This window comes from Myotis lucifugus, unplaced genomic scaffold, assembly GCF_000147115.1.
Source record: "Myotis lucifugus unplaced genomic scaffold, Myoluc2.0 scaffold_323, whole genome shotgun sequence".
Lineage (NCBI taxonomy): Eukaryota > Metazoa > Chordata > Mammalia > Chiroptera > Vespertilionidae > Myotis > Myotis lucifugus.
In genome coordinates this window covers 103,799-127,791 of record NW_005871371.1, presented here as the reverse complement: position 1 = coordinate 127,791, position 23,993 = coordinate 103,799, and the positions used below count along the sequence as shown (strand labels likewise).

General features: G+C 43.3%; 1 protein-coding gene across 1 annotated transcript in view; it reads right to left on the bottom strand.

Moving 5' to 3' along the window:
• Window positions 1-23,869, bottom strand: part of PPM1H (protein phosphatase, Mg2+/Mn2+ dependent 1H) — a 238,083-nt gene extending 214,214 nt beyond the window's left edge. The window contains exon 1 of the mRNA XM_023764234.1: window positions 23,489-23,869. Coding sequence (XP_023620002.1) covers window positions 23,489-23,733 — 245 coding nt within the window. The 5' untranslated portion in view covers window positions 23,734-23,869. The remainder of the gene's footprint in view (window positions 1-23,488) is intronic.
• Window positions 23,870-23,993: the final 124 nt, after the last annotated feature.

Sequence of the window (23,993 nt, the reverse complement as noted above, 5' to 3'; positions counted from 1 at the left end):
CCCTTGATTTTATGCAATTGCATTCTTTTTTAGAACTGAAGGGGAGCAGCATATGCCACACCCCCCAAAATATGACTGTTTGGCATAAGGGTTATCTGGTTACTTTTAAGAAAAAGCAAACACAAAACAGCTCTGAAAAACCAGTAGAAGGTATCCTTTTGAAAGAGACATTTCCATTTGTACGGGCGTCTCCCTCTCGGTACCAGAATAGAGAGGACCTCTGAGTCTCTAGAAACCCTTATTAATGGAGAAGGCAGTGATTTAAATCCTTTTAACAACCTTACCCTGGTTGTCTGTGCTTTTCCTGGAAACCTCCCATAACTGGATCCCTCACCACAATCAGCCCCCTTTCCACCTCCCCACTCACCAGCTCCAACATCTTTAGCTGAAGAAGGTATTCCAAGTGATGTTTTGGGCCACGTGGGGGGATTGCTCAGTTTTCCTGGGTATCTCCCAAGTATGCAGGATGCGTACCTATTATTAGACCTCTGTTTTACTCCTGTTAGCCTGTCTTTTATTACGAGGGCAGGGGGTGGGCTCAGCCAGGGATTTGGAAGGGGGGGGATTGCACTTCCTCCCTCAGAGAACCCCCTTATCTCATTATTGGGAGTGTCACTGCACTAGGGCTGGGAATGGAGCAGTAAACAAAACAGACACAGACCTTGCCTGCGGAGTACAGAGCAAACAAATAATCACAAGTAGCTATTTGCCATGTTTTCCTTTTCCCACATCGGTTTAATCCTCACAAGCACCCTGCAAATGATGACTAATCCCCAGCTCACACATGTGAAAACTGCCATCAAATGGCAGCTAGAAGGAGCTGATTTGGGATTGGAATTTGGGCCAAGGGACTCCAGCACTCATCCCTTCAAGGCCAACACTGCAGCAGTTGCTATGCCTGGCCTCCGAGGCTTCGAATTGGGCTGAAAACTCTGGAATCATCTTTGACTCCCCCCCCCCCCACCCAAGCTATAAAACAACCCTAGTCTGCCAAACTTTTAAACCCTACTATATAAAGTTCTCTTTATTCTCCCAAAAGGCAACTCATTTTTTTTTAACTTTTTTATTGAATTTACTGGGGTGGCACTGGTTAATAAAATTATATAGGTTTCAGGTGTATAATTCTATAATACATCTTCTGTATATTGCATTGTGTGTTCACCACCTCAAGTCAAGACTCCTTCCATCACCATTTATCCCTTTACCTTCTTCTACTCTTCCCTCCCCCCTTCTTTCTGGCAATCACCAGATTGTTGTCTGTCTCTGTAAATTGGGTTTTTTCCTTAATCCTTTAACCTTTTCCGCCCAGCCCCACAATGCCCCTCCCCTCTAACAGCTGTCAGTCTGTTCTCTATGAGTCTTTTTCTATTTTGTTTGTTAGTTTGTTTTGTGAAATCATATGGTACTTGTCTTTCTCTAACTTGACTTAGCATAATGCTCTCCAGGTCCGTTCATGTTGTAACAAAAGGTAAGATTTTCCAAAAGGCAACTTTTAATTTAACAAGTTTCTTAATCAAATGTAGCATTCAAAATCTGTGTGTGTGTGTGTGTGTGTGTGTGTGTGTGTGTGTGTGTGTGTTGGGGGGCATACGATATTATGTTTCCAGGAAATGTGTTTGTTATCTTGTACAATTCATTTACTGACCACCGTTACTTAACAGGCATGTCTAGAGTCCCTACTGTGTGCGAGGCCATTCATCCTCTGGTCCCTGGCTCCTCATCATCTTCCAACCCCAGCCTTTGCACATAGGCATCCACCTTCAGGGAAGGTGTTGGCTAACTCCCACTAGTCACCACCCATCCTTCAGTCTCAGCGATGTCCCATAAGCTTTGCAAGGGCAGGGACCACGTTTTTCTTCTCTGCTGTATCCCCAACATCCACCACAGTACTTGGCTCAGAGCAGGTTATAACAAATCTCAGCTGAACAAATGTCACTTCCCCAGGAAAACCTCCCAAGGCCACAACTCGGGGTCAGAGAGGCCTCCCTTCCTATCCTTAACATCCTAAGCTTCTCCCATCCTAGCATTCATCACCTGACACTTTAATTGTGGCTTATTTCCTCTGCTAGATTAAATTCTTGAAAGCCCAAGTTTTATCTTAGTTAACATGAAATCACAAAGACTTCCATAGCACCTGGCAATATTTGTTGACTATCCTTATTACATCTTTCCGTAACTAACCTGTCTCCCTTTTTCAATAAAAAAGGAAAAGATGACATTTTGTAATACTCTTGAGAGCCTGTGATGCCACAAAATGATGATCACATTAAAGGACTCTAATTAGCAATTCAGATAACAGAGTGAAACCCACTTAAGTTAGAACACTCATTCACCCACCAGAGAATTATCTCCTCACAGTCCCAACATACTGCCTGGGATACTAAGAGTGTCTCTAGAACCACTTTTACACCCCAGGCAACCATTAGCTGTAATCTTCCAAATATTGACCGAATTTGCAAAAGTGCATCCATAAGGATAGGCTATGTAATGCTGCGGGAACTTTGTTTCATTTCTCACACACTCAGCATGTCCATTTCAGGTTGGGTACGCGTCTCAAAAGGGAGGACGGAGCCTCCACAATCTAGAAGGCCACCAGGCGGTGGGGAGGGGGGGGGGGTGAAGAGCCTGCGCCCTGGAGGAGGAGAACTGGAAATAATCGGTGACCGGCATTAGTGGCCACACCACAGGAGGTTTGGCAGAAATGTAAACTTTCTACAAGAGCCGTTAACTTTCTACCTATGGCATCCCAAAAGGTAACTTTGAATTAATATACGGACTCAATTAATTTTTTTGCTCTAACAAAGCTAACAAGACAAATGCAGGTTATTCCTCATTATATGGCCATTCACCAAGGAAAGAACCTGCCATAATGTAACTGAAAAAGAAGCGAACACATTCCCAGAACACACACATAATAGAATTTTATTAGCAGCCCAACACGGCTCTAGAAGCTAAAAGCAGATCTGTTCCCAGCTGTTCACGGGTATTGGCACAAGAAGGTCTCAGCATTACCCCACTGCTTCCACCTGGCACTGTCAAAACCATTAGCTCACGCATGGCACACGGGCATGGAGTACCTACCATGCTCTTTACAACTCCTAGAATTTACACTCTCATCTCAAGTATCTATTCAGACTCACGGCAAATGATACAGGAAGGCACAGCAAAGAGGTGATCACAACAGAGGGGACCAAGCAAAGAGAACCAAGGCTGAAGGTAAATTCAAATCCCAAAGGAAGTTGTAGAGATTTTTAAAAAATAACTGCTAATGGAGAGGGTGAAGAGAAGGGGAGAGGTCTGGAGAGCTTGGGAACACCAGTATTTGAGAGAGATTTCTGAGAAAAGGAAGCCTGGTTAGAAATTTTTAGAAAGGGCCAGAAGGAAAGAGGCTTGAGAAGTTAAGAGATGAAAGAAGCCATGGACTAAAGAATGAGCAGCCCCAGTTCCCGCTCCAGGGAAGAGGTTTGAACCTAGGTCAGTGGTCGGCAAACTCATTAGTCAACAGAGCCAAATATCAACAGTACAACGATTGAAATTTCTTTTGAGAGCCAAATTTTTTAAACTTAAACTATATAGGTAGGTACATAGTACCTATATAGTTCAAGTACTGTTGATATTTGGTGCCTCCCCCGCGCTGCGTATCCCCTGGCCCGCCTGTGCCCAACCGGCCGACACCCCCTACTTCTTCTAACGCCACTTCTTCAAAATAGACTCGCCCAGGCTGAAAACCAACTTCTGCACATGGGCCACGAAGTTTCAATCGCACTGTACGTGCGCACCCGCATGTGGTATTTTGTGGACGAGCCCCACTCAAGGGGCCAAAGAGCCGCATGTGGCTCTCCAGCCGCGGTTTGCCGACCACTGACCTAAGAAGTCTCCCGTGACTTCCAGTGAGCCTCTTCCTAAGTAGCACTGAAGCAGCAACAGTGTTTCTGAAGTCCATCCTGCTTTCCCTTCTGCGCACCCACACCTGCTCTCCCAGCCCCTCATCTCCTGCTGGGAAGCCTTCTCTGGTGTCCCCGCCCAGCGCCGCCGGCTGGCCACCCAGGATGCCTGTGCTGCTCCTCTAAGACACTCCTCCAAGACAAGGCCCACCGCACCCACAGTGGGGTCTCCCCGCCGGAAGAGGCGTATCTTAGTTGTCTGTGTGTCCCTGGCACCCAGAAGAGTTCTCTGCACAGAGTAGGCATTCCAAGGTTTCTGTAAGGAAGGAAATAAAGGGGTTACAAAAGCAGAGCAACAGTAACTTGAAGGGGTGATGGGGCTGAGAAGAGGAGATATGTTGTGATAAGCCCATAACAATGACTCAGCACATCTATAGGCGAAGGGGGAAGCAATGGAGAGGAAAAGACTCAAGATGCTGGGATAAGAAACAGGAAATGGAAGACAGGGCCCAAATGTGTGTGTGTGATCAATTCCGTTATCACCGTGGCTCACTGTATTATAGTGATACACACAATCTCCGCTGTTAATGTGTGAACTTCTTGAAGATAGGATATGCATTTTTTAGCAACCACAGCCTTAAACTCACAGGGGATTTAATAAATATTAAGTGACTGAAGAGTGAATTATTTTAATGTTTTCTGCCCACCTAACTGAAATAGTCTAAATTTTACTTGCACTCAGGGTGGCTTATTAAAATGGACATTGTTGATCACATATTATTGTCTTTAATAAACAAAACTTTAACAATCAAATGGCTAAATCTCTGAACATAACACAATCTAAACACCTTCTGTGTTTGGGTTTTGGTGTCTGTCCTACAACATACTCCGTCCAAAAAACTTGAATGCCATATGGATTGAAATGGAGATGGCTCACCCTTCACTTTATAAGTACCTAACCAATTATATTTATGGAATAAAATTATGACTTAGTTTCTTAAAAGGCCACAAAGTTAGTTTTACAGATCGGGGGGTGTGTGTTTGTGTGTGTGGCATTACACTGCTTTTTAAGACATGGTAAAAATAAATATCTCAGGAAAGGATATGTAACTTAAGTTTAAACACGAAGAGCACACTTTTTTTATGTAGAGAAAAATTAGCACACTGTTTTTTTAATGGGTTTCTGTTTAAAGCAGAATAACCCTACATAGAAATGGAAGCTCGAGCAGTTCTGTTATGAACAAAGATACTGAAAAATAAAATCAATCAATTCTATGAGGTGATGTATCAAAAAGCACATTAGGGAAGAAGCTGAGGCGGGCAGAATCCCAACCACTCATCCTTAGCCACTTCCCCTGATGACCTCCAGGGAATTCCTGCTGCTCCCTAGCTGCTGTTCACAGACATTTGAAATGAGCACACCACTAGTTACCCTCTCCTTTACTGAAACTTAGCCTCGTCAAGTTCAACTCACAAAGAACCGATGCTGATGAAGAGAACTGTCCTCAACATCGTGAAAACAGGCCCTGCATATTTTCAGCTTCCTACTGCTTTTAAAATATAATTTAGCTTGCATGAATTTTCAAAACCAAATCGCAAGCTTGCGGTGTCCTTCACTATTAGGTCAGAGAAGCTGAGCAGAGTGATTCAGTAGCTACAGGGCCACATATAAGTACAAGGTATTGACCAAAATTACATCAAATACAGCTGCTTCCACAGCAATTTAACTGCCAAGGCGGAGGACATTAGCGCTGCACCTCCTGACAGCACAATTCAGAGAACATCGGGGATGTCCGCAGGTCACACTGTCAGGCACCAGGAGGAAATAAATTTAAAACTGGTTGTGATTTTTTTTTTTTCTGGAAAGGATCTGTAGGAGGTTTCAAGCAATTTTTTTTTCAAACTTTTCAGAGAGTTGAGTCAGACATCTACATCACTTTACATATTATAATTTGACTATAACTGAATCATGCCTCAAAAAGGACATCCTGAAGTAGAACCAACAGGAACCAACCCACTGGGGTGTACTCATCAGCATGCTAACTTTACTGCTTCACTGATAAACTTGAAGCATTTCTCCTTCTAGACCAGTGGTTCTCAACCTGTGGGTCGCGACCCCTTTGGCGGTCGATCGACCCTTTCACAGGGGTCTCCTAAGACCATCCTGCATATCAGATATTTACATTAGGATTCATAACAGTAGCAACATTACAGTTATGAAGTAGCGACGAAAATAATTTTATGGTTGGGTCACAACATGAGGAACTGTATTTAAAGGGCCAGAAGGTTGAGAACCATTGTTCTAGACCAGCCGTGGGCAAGCTACGGCCCTCGGGCCGAATCCGGCCCATTTGAAATGAATAAAACTAAAAAAAAAAAAAAGACCGTACTCTTTTATGTAATGATGTTTACTTTGAATTTATATTAGTTCACACAAACACTCCATCCATGCTTTTGTTCCGGCCCTCCGGTCCAGTTTAAGAACCCATTGTGGCCCTCTAGTCAAAAAGTTTGCCCACCCCTGGTCTAGACAAATAGTTCCAGTCATACGTTTTCTGGACAATATAGTAACTATCATTACTCTAAAAGAATTTAAAAACGCCTAACATTTTAGTCCCTTTTAATCCAGGATAGGCTGTTTATTTAAAAGTTTGTTTTTATTTTTCTTGTTCTGGAAACTGTACCAACAGCACTTGGTGCTCAGTCCTACAGTGCTGACTGGGGCGGGGGAGGGGAGGCTACCCTCCAGGCAAGAGGCTTTGTGAGCAATTCTCCATTCTTGGCTGACCATACTGTTGGATTTATAAATTCGAAAGATTAAATAAAATGTAATTAGATTTTCAATTCACTTCCACCTTTTATTACAGATCCTTCAGAGACTTTTAAGATGATGCAAATGGAAAGGCATTCATTTTTATGGACTGAATACAAGTACAGTGGGGCCTTGACTTATGAGTTTAATTCGTTCCGAGACCGAGCTCGTTAACTCAAATTACTCTATCAACTCAATGCAAAAAATCGGCCGAGAGACAGCTGGTATCTCAAAAAACTCGTTAGTCGGGACACTCGTAAGTCCAGGCCCCACTGTATCCTAAATTCAACGTCAACAGATGTTAACTAACCAGTGCATAGCTCCTGGGAGGACTAAACAAGTGAACCAGGCTGCTGAAGCCAAAGCTGGTTAGACGAGCAAGAACAGGCCGGGATGCCAACTGAGGACTAAACAAGCGAACCAGGCTGCTGAAGCCAAAGCTGGTTAGACGAGCAAGAACATGCCGGGATGCCTCTCGGAAGCACTGGTCTCCCAGCACCATGCTCTTCCTCTGCCTCACTTTGTTCAGCTGTTACTCTTTTCATGAATTTATCTTCCCAACAAGAGTCTATGCCTCTTGAGGTTGTAACCTCTGTATCTGTCACTCCTTAGCCCATGTGAAGTATACAGTAAGTGCGTGATGGTACAAAGAAAAGCAGTGCAGTAGCACTAATAATAATTCAAGAGTTGCTATAACCCTCAAGTGCTCAAAGACTGGTTCTTTAGCCTGGACCCTAGCAAATTCTGACACCTATTTTTTAAACTATTATCTGTTAAAGATGGAAAGTACTAACCCCCCTCAATTGTCAAACAGTCTTAAACGGCCCAAACTTTGGAGAAGACGAAGTACGCTACATGTGAAGAAAGACCACAGGGAGCGTGGGAAAGCGTCCACCGGAACCAGCAAACATTCTTCGGAAGTGAAAGCACTACATTCCACCATAAGTTTTGCAAAGTGGTCTAAGTTTTTCTATCTGTAGAATACAGTTTAAAAAACACACACATAAAAAACGATGCTAAATAACTCTTTATCCTCGGCACCAGCAGTTCTCAGAGTATAATCTAGGAACCCCTGGAGGTCTCCAAGACCCCTTCAAGGGACACAAAAGGTCCAAGCAGCGGAGTTTAGACATGAGTGTGATGAGACACAGAGTAAATACAGAAGCAGGTAAGAATCTAGCCATCTTCCACTAACTAGGCGCTGAAGAGATCTGTAAGTGTACAATGATGCCACTCTTCTCACTAAATTGGTTTTGTTTTGGACAATATGGTTATTTTTCATTAAAAATGCTCACATATTTCTTTTTAAGTGAATTTATAAACATTTTTTTCATGTCCAGTTTTAATTTCTAGTATGGGTGAGGATTAACAAAAAAGTAATAATAATTCTACGTTCCTGACTCATCAATGCCTTCCTCCACCTTGATAAACTTGAATACACCTACAAATGTATTAAAGTTCTTTTCAGTGATTGATATAAAGATAAACTTTTGCCCAAGAGCCAAAACACGGCTAGAAAAAGAATATTCTCAGCACGAGTTTAATTAAACTTGCAGCTGACAAGCAACAGGTCTCTCAGGCAACTAGCAGCACTTTGGGAGCCAAGGAAGTAAAACCATTAAAACAGAGCTTTTCAACAGGAAAAGGCCACTGGGGACTCTGAAATAATGCACTCAACGAAAGCGTTACATATCCGAATCCCCAGCAAAATGATTCTGACAGGAGTCTGAGCACACCTGGCTGAAAACCCAGGGGGGGTGCTAAAGCCAAGCCTATTGGCAGAGGTTCAACTTGTGGTCCAGGCTCTGGGAAGGTAAGCACTAGGAGACCTGAGCTATTTAAAACATTGAAGGGAAAAAAGCTAATGAAAATAGATTGGGGACAACAAGGACTCACACGTTTACTGAAACAAAGGTTAATCCTTTGATATTGGCTGAAAGATTAGTTATATCGCCACACCCACCCTTCCTGCTAACTAGCAGATAATGTGTGTCTGGTTCAATTTTTTTTTTTAAGGAAGCAACTTAATAATCTTTCACAAGAGATCCATTCAAGAAAAATAAATGTGCCCTGGCTGGTGCGGCTCAGTTGGTTGAGCATCATCCTGTGCACCGAAAGGTCACCGGTTTGATTCCCAGTCAGGGGACATACCCAGGTTTTGGGTTCAATCCCAGGTCAGGGTAAATATGGGAGGCAGCTGATTGATGTTTCTCTCTCTCCCTCCCTCTCCCTTCCTCTCTTTCTAAAAAAAATAAAAACACATCTACACTAATAATAGACAAATATGTAAATTGACCATACCATCGCAACACCCCACAGCCAATCAGGAGTATGCAAATTAGCCCGACAAAGATGGCGAGCCTGTGGGTAGCGCTCATGCGTGCAGGCGCCAAGCAGGGGCAGGGCAGGAACGCTCTTCGCGTCACCATGGCAGGCCTGTGGGCAGCACGCATGCGCCGAGCACCCTGGGGGCGGGACACCTGCCACATCGCCCTGGCGATGTGGAGGGCGTTCCCGACCCCCCCGGCTGCTCAGGGCCTACCCGTGCAGGTGCCAAGTGGCCTGGGTCCCGGGGACGCCACTGGAGTGTCTGGTCCTGTCAGCCCGACCTGCAGGAGGCTGAAGTTCCCAGTCCTTTTCGTTTCTGCAGCCCCTGGACCAGAAGTGAAAACCAAGAGCGCAGGGAGCACCAGGAATTCTGGGAATCGTAGTTCGGGTGGCAGCCCCTGAACCAGAATCGGAAGCCCAGAGCGTGAGGAGCACCAGGAGGGAATCATAGTTCTGGTGGCAGGCGCATAGTTCTGGTGGGATCTCCTAGACACTAGAGCAAAGTGAGCCTGGAGCAAGTTACTGTTGCAGTGGGGGATGGAGAGAAAGCAAAGGTGAGAGACATAAGTAAAGTCAGAGTGTTGAGGAAAAATTAAAAGATATCCTGCAACTTCTAGGAAATCTCCACCAATGGAGCAAAGAAAAAAAAAAAGACCTCTATTATTCTGTGAGCACCAAACCAAACTGAATTGGGGTCTCAGACAATACACTCATATGATTGCAAAGACAGACAGAAACTCCTGGATTGGAGAGGTCTCCCCTGAGGTCTCCCAGATGGAGAGGGTGCAGGTCGGGCTGAGGGACCCACCCCCTGTGCACGAATCTTAGTGCACCAGGCCCCTAGTTTTTAAATAAATAAATACATTTACAAAGAAAAGTGTCCAAGGTTGGGAACAAGGCCTGGAGGGACTCCCCAGCTCCACTGGAGACCAATGGCACCCTTGGGGCCTCTGAGGCTGGCATGGCAGCAGGCAAGCCTCAGGTGGTATTTGAGGTGGGAACGGGCCAGTGCGGCCAGATGGCCTCTGTCAGCACTGACCTGATGACCTGGGGGCACGGGGAGAGGAGGAGAGGCAGGGCTGGAACTGTAGGCCCATGCGATTCCCATCTGAGCACCTAGATATTTTAAAAAATAAACACCAGCTGCTATAGTCCGAGTTGCCAATTCTTCTTTTCCTCCCATTTGCTGCTGCCCTGAATCACCAGCTCAGCTTGGACACCTGGTTGTAACAACAGGGCAGCCTGGCCCTGTTATGAATAAGCACAGGGAAGGGTGCCAGGGGCCCTCCTAATCTGGCTCTCTCAACCCACTTCTCAGCAAATGCTGTCCTCACAGGCTGACCAAATTGCTCGTTTTTCCCAAACATATATTTTAGAGCTCAATCTTATAGGCTATTTATTTGCAACAAAAAATTGTAGCTTTTTCCTTTTATCTTAAGAAAATAACCCTCTAAATAGTTCTTTCTGTAATAACACCAGCTTGGTTCGCTCACTCCCCTCACATTCTCTTATGGGCTATTCATAGTCCCCGTAACTTAACATTTGCTTCCTACTAAACATTCATTTTCTGCCTTTTATTTTTGCCAGCTGTGTGTTCTAAATATAATCTGTCAATGTTCACCTTTTCGAAAAGGCATAGAATAACTATTAGTACACCATAGCGGACTACCTAAATACAGTGACTCAGTAATCCACAGCATCTTTATTTTTAAAAAATCTATTTATCCCTTGTGATGTGTGTCCCCCCCCCCCCCCGTAATTACATGAAAAAGGGTGACATGGTAAAGAGGCACCATTTTTTTTTATAGCTTCAATGTCTACTTATGAACTCCCTGAACGGACGGCAGAGTACACGAACCCCTTTGGTCCTCTCCGCTTGGCAAATTGATGCTCTCTCCGCCCCATAGCCCTGTGCTGATTGATCACACCACCAATCCAGCCAGACTCCACGAGGCCAGACTTGTGCAAGTCACTGATGCACTCACTCCATGACGCAAGCTCTGCAAGAGCCCAGCGTGCTGAAGAGCAGCAAATGAACGCTACGCTGGTCCTGCTAGCCTCATTGGCCTCCAAAGATCACTAACTTAATTCCCTTAAAACATGTAAAACGATTATGCTTAAAAGTAAAGTAAGAACTTAGGTAACAGAACTCCCAAAAGGGGTTCTCTCATAAAACCTGTCTTTTAATTTGAGCCCCATTATTGAAATTCCTAAGCATATTTCCTCACTTCTAAGTAGCTATCTAGTAAAACACATGATCTATTTATTAACTTTAGGAAAACACTACAAAATATAGATTGGTACTGAGACTTACAGGGTTCCAAAACATTAAAATATGGAAAAAAAGCACTTTGAAGTTAAGAAAAGATGGTAATTTTAACAAGATTTGGACTGTTATGTTTAGGAAATGCACATATACTAAGAAAATTAAGTATAATTATTAAAATCTGTTACACTCAATAGAACTACAACTGACCCTTGAACAATGTGGGGGTTGGGGAACCAACCCCAGAATGATTGGAAAACCACACATAATATTTGACTCTCCTCAAATTTGACTCTACCAGTTGTCCCTTAGTATTTGTGGGGGATTGGTTCCAGGATACCCTTGTCGCCTATGGATACTAAAATCCATGGATGTTCAAGTACCTTATGTACAAAGGTACAGATCAATGCATGCAGTCAGCCCTCTGCATTCTCAGACTCCCAATCACAGATCAAAAACAGCATAGGCATTTTTTGGGGAAAATAAAATCTGCATAGAAGCGGACCTGCACAGTTCAAACCCAAGTTGTTCAAGGGTCAATTATATTTTTAAAAGCTTTGAAAAGAATCCTATTATACAAAACTTGGTGTGCTAACATGCCCTTATCCAATTTAAAGCCACCTGGAGATTAGGCCTGATTAGTTTTTTAAGTAACAAAATTACACTCTCTCTGTGACATTTTGTTGATAGGGATATGATGTGTTTTAATTAATGAATAAATTCACACCATGAATGGTCAGGCTCAATGCCTGTCATGACCACCAGGATCACGGGACTGCATGAGATTCTAAAGTAACTTAGGTTCTTTCTGGACCTTATTTTCCTCTTTAATTAAACATGAATAAAACATCCTTATATCTAAGTGTACATGGCAGGGCTTTAATGCTCATCTGGAATCATACAGATGTAAACTGTTGGTATTATTCTCTATCTATATATATAAAAGCCTAAGCGACCATTACAATGGAACGACCAGTCGCTATGACACGCACTGACCACCAGGGGGCAGATGCTCAACGCAGGAGCTGCCCCTTGGTGGTCAGTGTGCTTCCACAGTGGAAGGGTTGCTCAGCCAAAAGCCGGGCTAAGGGCTGGCAAGCCTAGCAACAGTGGTGGAAGCCTCTCCCCCCTCTGCTGCAGTGCTAAGGAGCGAGCAGCAAGTGGTAAGGAGCGAGCAGTGAGTGGTTAGGAGCGAGCAGTGAGGGGTTAGGAGCGCTGAGTGCCGAGCGCCAAGCACAGCTCAGGCTCCTCCCCGGCTGCCTGTCGCCTCGAGCACTGCTACATCCCTCTAGGGGTCCCAGATTGCAAGAGGGCGCAGTCCAGGCTGAGGAACCCCCAACTGGTGCACGAATCCATGCACTGGGCCTCTAGTTTTCTTATTAAATGAGGAAGCATAAAGTCCACAAGGAGAGAAAACACAGGTAAGCCCTTAAATTTTACAGCCATTTAGAGAAAAATAAGTCAGAAATAGTGAAACAAAGAAAACACTATGGATTCACATTCCAGAAGACCCATGTGATTTGACCATACCAGAAAAAAAGCAATTAAGCAGGTATTTTGATCTCCCTAAAGCTCCTAGTAGACAATGTCCACTTGGAAGTATGGAAAACACAGCACAATGGCATCTTCGTTCATCATAAGCACTTTCCAGGCAACACATTCTGAAGTCTCCAGTAAACCCAGGACTCCTCGGGTGGTATTCAACTGACTGGCTACCAGCTGAAAAGAGGAGTAACTCAAGCTTTAAACAAATTTCCTACTGACTTAATTAAACAGGAGCATAGCAAAGAGATGTGTCATCCAGTTCTACTCTCCTATTTGACCCCATGTAAAGCTCTCAGTTATGTGAATGCTGAGTTATGAAAAGTGCACGGACTGAGTGAGCATTTGCAAGGTGTCAATGTTGTAAAAGTTAAATCTGGGGTGAGGACTCAATTGTTTGGTGCTTTTCTCAACTGAGAATGTCAAAGCTACTCAAACCCAATTTTTAATTTACTTTGGAAAACAACATAATAAATCAAAGCCATGGAACTAAAAGAAACATATACTTAAAAATAACAAAACTGTATTGATAGCTGGACATCAATACAGCGAATACAGCAAAATGTGCATTGCACAGTCTAAATGATGGACAAATGGGTGCTGAGTATAGAATGATTTCAACTTTTCTGCATGTTGGAAAATTTTCATAGTTAAGTGCTAGGGAAAATAATTCAAAATTGTAATAATAATAATAATCAAAAAAACAGACATCAGGCCCTACTGGGGAAAAAAACTCAGCCTGGAAGGAAACAGGTCCTTAGCCTTAACTCAGGAACTGAGAGTTTAAAACTGGAAAGGGCCTAGGGAATCCTCTGGGGCAGATAAATACATGGTTTTATGGCTTTGTGAAAAACTAGAAAATAGGAGCAATATCATAGCATTTTCAAAACACAAAAAACTCATTTTTGCCTCTACCCTTCTGGTTTTACTGTTGGTGATGGTAGATAATAGATTTGTTTTGTTATGTCAGGACTTACTAGTAGCAGTCAAATCTAATCATCCTTGATATCTAATCAATTGCCATATCTTCTACCTTTGATATATAAGTTCTTTATCGCTGTCAGTAAAAATGCCCCTACCTGTGATGTCTCCTCATAGTAATTTTCCATCCACTGACCTCACTCTACTTGTTGGCAATAAATTCTCATCTGTCTTTGCTGGGTTTGGAGTTGAGTCTGATCTCTCTCCCCTGCTGCAATAGTACTCAAAAGTCTTCCTTACTATTTTAACAAGTGTCAGAATAATTTTTTCTTTATTCATAACCTTATACAGGTACAGAGCACTTGGCAGCTAATCACAATGCTTGCTGAAAAGAACAGCTTGCTCCCCTAGTGTAGATTAAAGGAGGCTCCAAGTACTGAGATTTGTAATTGCTCATAAGCATTAAGACATTGGAAACAAAACACACACACACATACACACACACTCACCGCCCTGCTCAGTGCTGGTCTCTTTTAACCTCAATAGTCCATGATTTCATTTCAATTTAATTTTAAAATGACACCACAGGGAGAAAGACTATGACACTAAATTTTCTTGAGGATGATGACTATGCCATATTATGGACCCAGCCTGGGACCAATGCCTGACACATGGTAGGAATGCAATGATTTCACTAGTTGAGTGAGAGAACTAAAATCAGATGATTGATGCTTATTACCAGACAGAAAACAGCATAAATCAATGGGGGAAAATATCAATCCTCTGTTCAAAGTAGACAGAAAACTATAAAGGCACTTGATTTTTAATTTCTACCAAACATCAAGAATCAAAGATATCTCCCTTTAAAAATAATTTGTCCTATCTTCTCAAAGTCTTCCATCAAATCGAGAAGGAAACACTTCCAAACTCATTTTAGGAAGCCAGCCTTACCCATACAAGGACAGCCCAAGAACAGAAAATTACAGGCCAACATTTCTGATTCACAGAGATTCAAAACTCAACAAAACACTAGCTAACCAAATTCAGCAATATATTACAAGGATCATACACCATTATTAAGTGGAATTTATCCCAAGGATTCAAGGATGGTTCAATCCAATCAGTGTGACATACCACAGTGATGAAGGATAAAAATCATATAATCATCTTGATAGATGCAGAAAAAGCATTTGACAGAATTCAACACCCATTAATGATAAAAATGCTAATAAAGTATAGAGCAAATTTACTCAATATGATAAAGGCCATATATGACAAGCCCACAGCTAACATCATACTCAGTGGTGAAAAGATGAAAGCTTTTCCCCTAGGATCAGGAACAAGACAGGATGCCCAACTCTCCCCGTCATTCAGCATAATACTGGAAGTCCTAGCCAGAGCAATCAGGCAAGAGAAAGAAATGAAAAGCATCCCACAGATATGCAGATGTAAAAACTGTTATTACTTGCAGATTAAATGATATCATATATCATAACCCTAAACTGTTAGCAATAAAAAATTCAGTAAAGTTGCAGGGCACAAAATCAATATACAAAAGTCAATTGTGTTTCTATACACTAATAATGAACTACCAGAAAGAGAAATTAAGAAAAAGAATCCTATTTACAATTACATCAAAAAGAATAATATCGATGAATAAATTTAACCAAGGAGGAAAGACCAGTACATGAAAACTATAAGACACAAATAAATGGGTAGATAGTCCATGCTCATGTACTGAAATAATATTAAAATGTCCGTACAACCCAAAATGATTTATAGGAGTGAAGCAAAAGTATATTCACAGTTGTTAGTACACAAAACACATAATTTAATTCCTGTATTATTATTTATTAATTATTGTATTATTTTCCATACAAACAACTGTATATCTACTTTTACCTACCCTGTATAGATTTCATGCCATTCCAATCAACATTCTAATAACATTTTTCTCAAAAATAAAATGAACAATCCTAAAATTTATATAGAAACACAAAAGACCCAAAATAGCCAAAGCAATCTTAAGGAAGAAGAACAAAGCTGGAGGCATCATGCTTCTTGATTTCCCGTTATACACAAAACTATAGTAATCAAAACAGTGCTGTACTGGCAGAAAGACAGGCACATAGATCAATGTAACAGAATAGAGAGCCCAGAAATAAACCCACACATATGGGGTTTATTAATTTACAACGAAGAAGCCAAGAATATGTTATGGGGAAAATCAGTCTCTTCAATAAGTGGTGTTGGGAAAACTGAACAGCCACATGCAAAAGAATGAAACTGGACCACTATCTTACACTATATACAAAGATTAACTCAAAATAGATCAAAGACTTCACCATAAGACCCAAAACCATACAATTCCTAGAAGAAAATATAGGCGGTAAGGTAAGCTCCTTGACATCAGTCTTGAAGATGAGTTTTTTTGGATTTGACACCAAAGAAAAGGCAACAACAGCAAAAACAAACAAGTGGGACTACATCAAACTAAAAAGCTTCTGCATAAAAAAAGAAACCATCAAAAACTGAAAATGCAATCTGCCAAATGGAAGAAAACATTTGCAAATCATATATCTCATAAGGGGTTAATATCCAAAATATAAAAGGACACATAATTCAACAGGAAAAAGGCAATCTGATTTTTAAAGTGAGCAGAGGATCTAGACATTTTCTCCAAAGAAGACAATGACGGCCAACAGGTATTTGGAAAGGTGCTCAACATCACTAATCATCAGGAAAATGCAAATCAAAACCACAATGAGATATGATCTCACACCTGTTAGAATAGCTATTACCAAAAAGACAAGAGATAACGAGTGTGGATGAGGATGTGGAAAAAGGGAATCTTTGAGTACTGTTGGTGGGATGTAAATTGATGCAAGCCCACTTTGAAAAACAGTATGGAGATTCCTCAAAAAATAAAAATAGAACTATCATATGACCCAACAATTCCACTTCTAAGTATTAAGCCAAAGGAAAGGCAAACATTCACTCAAAAAGATATCTGTACCCCCATGTTCATTGCAGCATTATTTACAATAGCCATGTCATCAATGGATAAATGGATAAAGATCTACATATACATACACACACATACATAATACATACATACAGGCAGTCCTCGGGTTATGTCGGACTTGATGTACGTCGTTTCGTGGTTATGTTGCCATCTCCCATTTATTTATAAAAAAAAAAAGTTCTGTCATTTAGACATAGTATCTATGTGCTTTATGTTTTTTATTATTTATTTACCACAAGTAAAGGTCAGGAATTGTTGTCTTTCTTTTAAATTTTTTTACTGTTTCACTTCATTACTGCTGTGTATGTGCTCCATGTGAGTGACGTAGGTGCTTTATGTAGGTGGGTTCCGATTTACGGCGAAAATCGCGTTATGTCACCATAGGAACTGATCTCTGAGGTAACCCAAGGACCTACTATACATGCATATGTATATATCTATGTAAAATGGAATGTTATTCAACCATAAAAAATAAGGAAATCCTGCCACTTGCAACAACATGGATGGGCCTTGAATGCATTATGTTAAGTGAAATAAGTCAGACAGAGAAAGACAAATGTATATCATCTCATTTATGGAACTAAAATGGAAAAAAACAAAAAAACAGAACTCATACAGAAAACAGATTGGTGGCTGAGGGGAAAGAGAGGGATCTGGGGACAGGGGGAAATGGGTGAAGGTAGTCAAAGGTATAAACTTCCAGTTATAAAATCACTAAATCTGGGGATATATTATATAGCATGGTGACTATAGTTAATAACCTTGTACTTCATAGTTGAATAATGCTAAGAGTAAATCTTAAAAGAGTAAATCATAACTTGTAATCCCTACTTCCCCAATGTAATCTTTGTCTTACCCTATAAACAGCTGGCTTATGGGGGGCTGGAGAGCAGATTTTTGTGGATGGCTTGCTGCTCTCCCATTCTGCTGGCAGTATTGGAATAAATGCTCAGATATGATTTTTAAAAAAACTCATCACAAGAAAAAATGCTTTGTAACTCTGTATGTTATGGATGTTCAGTGTTAACTAGATTTATTGTGGTGATTATTTCACAATATATGCATATATTGAATCATTACGTTGTACGCCTGAAACTGTTATATATCAATTATATTTCAATAAAAAATTACCTTCAATAATATACTTTTATAAAACAATTCTAGTATCAGTTTTAAATTACTAATTGGTATTGTTGTAACGATAATGAGCAAACACTTTGTGTTAAGGCAATCTCAGAAATGATGTCTACATAGCTGGGGATGAAACACAGAATAAACACAACCCCTCAGACTGGTTAAATCCTCTGCCTGAAGCATCACTAGTCATGGAAGGAAGCTGATGCATTTTCCTGTGAAAAGGATAGCCCAGGAGATCCACTGTAGAGGGGATGACTTCATTATACCGGTAAATTTGAAAAATGGAGGAGAGCTTAGCCACCTACTTGAAAATAGGAAAATCAATAATTTCTGCAGGTACCAGAGAGGGTAGAGAAATATGTTCTACAACTTTAGACTTAGGTGCTGTAGAGAGCTCTGTTAAATGAGACACCTCACCCCCCATTTCGTTTGTATCCTTACACAAGAAGAAGTGGAGAACTTGGAGGTTCTTCAGTTGCAAAAGTCAAACAGGAAGTTCTCAGAAAGGAGCTCTGCTAAGAGGTGTAGGAGGAGTGGGTGTGTTAGAGGAGGTAAGAAGGGAAAAGAAACGCCAGGAGATTTATGAGCTTTGGAGCGAGAGAGAAATAGTGGTTTCTCTGTCATCTCCACTGCACAGGCAAGTAATGCGATTTATTGGTAATTGCTATTTAGTGCCAATGACTAGAGAATGGAACTGGCAACCTCTTGGTTCCTGGGTTGACGCTCAACTGCTGAGCCACACCAGCCAGGCAAAATTTCACAATTTTGAAGTCAATGACACACAAATAACTTATGTAATGTACATTTAATAGAAACTCTTAAGCTTTTTCTTTTTTGTACCTATGTACAGGGTACTTTTATGAGAAAGGTACTAAAAAAATTTGTAGAGTTATAGCTATAACCTAAGTAAACTTATGCTATAATTATTATTATTTCTGTACAAGCAAATAAATTTATCACAGATAAAAATCTGAATATGCTGCTTTCATATACAGGGAACTGCACATTCTCTGGCATTCTCTACTGCTGTAAGTTTCAGGTATCCACTTGTATATCTATGTCCAAATGACCATCAATAGGAGAAAGGTGGACAAACAGGTCAAGAAGAAGAAAAGTCAAAATGGGCTCCTAGCCAACTAGAAATTGAACTGACTTCTAGGTCCCTGAAGCACAGGGACCACCGGATGGTATTTAAACTTGTGGTGAGAGAAAGGAAGTAGCTGCTGGGAAGGGTCTCTGGGTCAGACTGATGCTTCGAATGGGCTCACTCTGAGCAGATCTAACAGGCTAAGTCAGGAATTTCAAAGCCAAACTAGAATGCAAGTTTTGGGAAAGATTTTAGCTCTATGGATGTTGCCTGTAACTGCAGTGCTTGTAAACCTAGCATGTAGCCCTTGATCAAGCAGCTAACTTTTCAGCCATAATTGGAAGCTTTTAGAACAGTGGTTCTCAACCTTGGCTGCACATTTGAATCACCTGGGAATCTTTTTAAAATCCTGATTTCTGGGCCTCATCATTAGTAGCAAAGAAACAGAATTTCCGGAGGATGAGGCCCAGAAATCAGGATTTTAAAATGATTCCCAGGTGATTCTAATGTGCAGCCAAGGTTGAGAACCACTGCTCTAGAAAGATAAGCAAACCACTTCTGACTCAGGCCCTGACTCAGTGCCATCTCTCTTATCCCTGAGCCATCTTCCTACCAATGCTATCCTTTCTCAAGTACCTTCTAGAACAGTGGTCGGCAAACTGCGGCTCGCGAGCCACATGCGGCTCTTTGGCCCCTTGAGTGTGGCTCTTCCACAAAATACCACGTGTGGGCGCGCACGTACAATGCGATAGAAACTTTGTGGCCCATGCGCAGAAGTCGGCATTTTGTGGAAGAGCCACACTCAAGGGGCCAAAGAGCTGCATGTGGCTCTCGAGCCGCAGTTTGCTGACCACTGTTCTAGAACAAAGAGAAGAGAATTCCTCCTCCCAGTACATCCTGTAGCAAGGGGCAATTTTAATGGTAGCAGCCTTTAATCATAGCCCAGTTCCTACTTGTCTTTGTCTTTCTCCCCTTCCCTATTTCAGCCATTTTTGGTCATTCGAGATATATTTTGCAGGAAGATCAACTACAATTCAAGGTTTGAGGAAGTGGTACAGTACAACATCTGACAGAGAGAGATGGCAAGACAATGTTAATGGTTAACCCTGGGTACAGATGGATGTAGCACAATTTCATACATTGTAAGGAGGTAGTTTGTTGTTGTGGGCTACAAAGTCAGGTTGCTTGGGTTCAAATACAGGTTCTGCTAAGGTGGCATGACTCTGGGCAAGTTACTTAACCATTCCATGCCTCTGTATCCTCATCTATAAAATGGAATTGTTAGTGCTCACCTTAGAGCGATTTTCAACTAGTATGCCGCAAGATTTTTTAAAACATGCAGTAGCTGACTATTTAGTCAGAGACACTGACCTTTTTTCCCTTAGATTGTCAAATTTATTTTATTTTTTAATACATTTTATTGATTTTTTTTTTTACAGAGAGGAAGGGAGAGGGATAGAGAGTTGGAAACATCGATGAGAGAGAAACATTGATCAGCTGCCTCCTGCACACCCCCAAAGGGAATGTGCCTGCAACCAAGGTACATGCCTTTGACTGGGATCGAATCTGGGACCCCCCAGTTCACAGGCTGATGCTCTATTCACTGAGTCAAACCGGTTAGGGCTAGATTGTCAAATTTAAATGACACTAGCCAACACAACAATAGCCATCCAGTGTGAATGAATCAAAATTATATCTATTTTCTTTGCCAGATTAGCAAAAAATATATTTGTTGTGCTGCAGAATTTTAATAATTAGTTCATGTGAGCCATGAGATGAAAAAGGTTGAAAATAGCTGCCTTAGAGGGTTGTTGTGAGAATCAAATGATATGACACAAACTTGGAAAGAATGCAAGCCCTAAACAGCAAGTACTAACTGTTAGCTGTTATTTAGTACTATGTATACATTTTAAAAGAATGAGGAACTTCTATATGCAATGACTTGGAATACAATCGATGACACCGTGTTTTAAGAAAATGCTGCTGAATAACATGCGTAGTATGGATCTGTTTGGGGGGAAAAGAAGAAATGATACATATTTACAGGTGCATCCAAAGAAGCTTAAAAGGTACACACACAAAATGCTGAATCACCATTGCCCCTGGGGGGTGAGGAAGGGCTTACATTTACATACAGGTCTTTGCTTGAATTAACATGTACTATTTTTAAAACGAAGCATTTTACAATGGCCTTTCTTAACCTTCAAATCGAACCTCTCTCATGTCCTGTCTTAGAAATAAGGAAACAGAAGCCCAGCTAGGAAGAGGCAGAGCCCTTGAAGTACAATCTCTTCTACATGTCTCATTTCAGATCCCCTTATCCTCTTTACAGCCCTAGGCACATGGTGTGCCGGCCATAGGATCCAAACCTTCTGAAACTGGTGGGGTTCTCCCCCTTTCTCTGGGGTACTCCTTTTCTTGTGCCCAAGTGGCTTCCACATTTCTCACCATTTGCCTGCTTGCCTTTCTCCACCCCGACCCCACAGGTGCCCTTGCCCTGGAAAGCCCACTGGAGTGCCATCCCAGCCCCACACTTTCTGGTTTGGGGCAGGCACAAGGGCCCACCTACACAACTGCAGGGAGGAGTATGCCTTCAAGCTGCTTTTGTCTTGCAAAGGGCCCAAATGAGCTTTTAAATAATGCTTTCTCATTGCAGCCAAGAAACAGTGGTGTGTTTTGGCAGGCACTTTTCCCTCCTCTAGGTCTCTCCTTACATAGGTGTTTATTTTTGCTTTGGCTTTCTCCTGGAAGTTGCAGAGCTATTTTGTGCGTCCCCACCCCCAACGTTCTCTTCCATGCTGACCCTGCAGTGGTTCTCAACCTTCCTCATGCCGCGACCCTTTAATACAGTTCCTCATGTGGTGGTGACCCCCAACCATAAAATTATTTTCGTTGCTACTTCATAACTGTAATTTTGCTACTGTTATGAATCGTAATGTAAATATCTGATATGCAGGATGTATTTTCATTGTTACAAATTGAGCATAATTAAAGCATAGTGATTAATCACAAAAACAATATGTAATTATCTATGTGTTTTCCGATGGTCTTAGGCGACCCCTGTGAAAGGGTCGTTCGACCCCCAAAGGGCTCGCGACCCATAGGTTGAGAACCGCTGTAATGTGTTAATTTTATGTTTTAGCACCCATCAGTTTCACTTCGGATTCCTCACTCTCACACCGGAGCCGTCTATCCCCATTTATACCCATTTTCTGTTTCAGCCCATGGAGAAACGGTTATATGTGGAAAGTGGGTGGTGGGAGGGGGTGGTGGAGGGAGGATTCCAGATTCTAAGCAGAGCATCTTCCAGGCCACCTCTCGCACCGGAACCGGAGTGCCGGGAACCCAGCCCGCCCGGGGTATCCGGGCCACCAGAACAGGGTCAGCATCAGAGCGCTCAGGCGTCGGGAGAGCTGATTGGCTCATCGGGGACCAATCAGCGGGCGAAGCTGTGCACGGGCGAGGGAGGGCCCAGATTACAGAGCGGACCCGGTTAAAGCTGAAGGGGCAGGTGTGCCAAGGCGCCAGGATTTCACGTGCAATTTCTGCAACCACCAGGTCACCATTAACCCCACGACTCAGTGCTCTTAAATTCCACCCCCGGAGCTTCGCGGTTCCATAACGCTAAACAGGGGGAGAAACAGTACTTCTCCCACCATTCATAAAATGGTCATTAATACAGTCAATGAGGGAGCAGCCGAAGAGGGGGGCAGAAGCCATTAAAACCCTCCCGCCCTCCTAGCCCTGTTCCACTCCAGGGCGTCAACAAAACTCAACCGGTTCTTGAAATAGCAAATCACGCAAACGCTCGTTTAATCGCCAAAGCTGATGACCAAAATGCTGTCATTAAACACCTGGAATAAGTTTTTCCCTCCCGAAGGGCTGGAGGGAACTGTACTGGCATTTAACGAACGCGCAGGGTTTTACTACCTGCTAACCGAGAAGCGAATAAGCTATGAGGCTGAAGTCAGGAAACGGAGACCTTCCGAAACGTGCAACCTCGGAAGCAAACGCGGCCGCCTCCCGGGCTCGGACACCACCCCCACCCCCACCCCTGGCGCAGGGACCGCTCCTCCAGGCTCTACCCCACACACTTCACCTGGAGGCACAAAGATTTGGGGTGGAGAACACAGATACCCGATTTCCCTGCTGTGTTTCAAACTTCAGCAGAACTGTTCTACGCATTCCCAAGTGCCACAGCCCCCGAAACCACAGATCCGCCCAACCTCCGCTTTCCCACGGTCCAGCGCTTCACCTACCCATCTACCACCCATACCCGGGCTGGAGACGCCGCGTCCTTGGGGATGGGGGAAGGGGGCGTGGAGAAGACAGGAATGGTCAGGTACCCGCCTAAGGTACCCGGCGAGGCCTGACGCCGGCAGCCAGAGAACCCTGGGGGCTGAGGAACAAGAAGAGAGGAGGTTCGGAACCGTGCGGGGAAGGGCCGTGAGGAGAGCGGGGGGCCCGCCGGTGTCGCGGCACTCACTCTGCGTATCCAGTAGCCCAGGGCAGCCGCCGGGTCTCCTTGAGGATGAGGATGGGGCGGGCGATGTGGTCGGCGCTGCACTCCACCTCGTCCTGAGACAGCCCCAGGAACTCCGGCCGCCCGTACGGGAAGCGCAGGGGCAGGTCCGAGCCTCCGCAGCCTCCGCCGCTGTGCTCGGAGCCCGAGCTGCCAGCCATGATGCCGCCCATGAAATTGGCCACAGCAGATTTCACTCGAGTGAGCATATTACTCCGGCGCCCGGCAGCAGCGGTGCGAGCAGGAGGCGGCGGCGGGGGCGCGGAGCGGCGCAGCGCGAAGCATGCAGGCTGCGGCGGGCGCACGGGCAGCGGGGCCAACGGGACGCGCCGCAAGGCTCCCGGGAGGCTAGTGCTGCAGGGGGCCGAGCCCGGGCCTCCCGCGCTCCGTGCGGCCGCCTACCCCCGCTACACTTTCCGCAACGGAGAGGCATGGAGCGGGCGGGCCGGGCTGGGAGAGACGCCGCGGC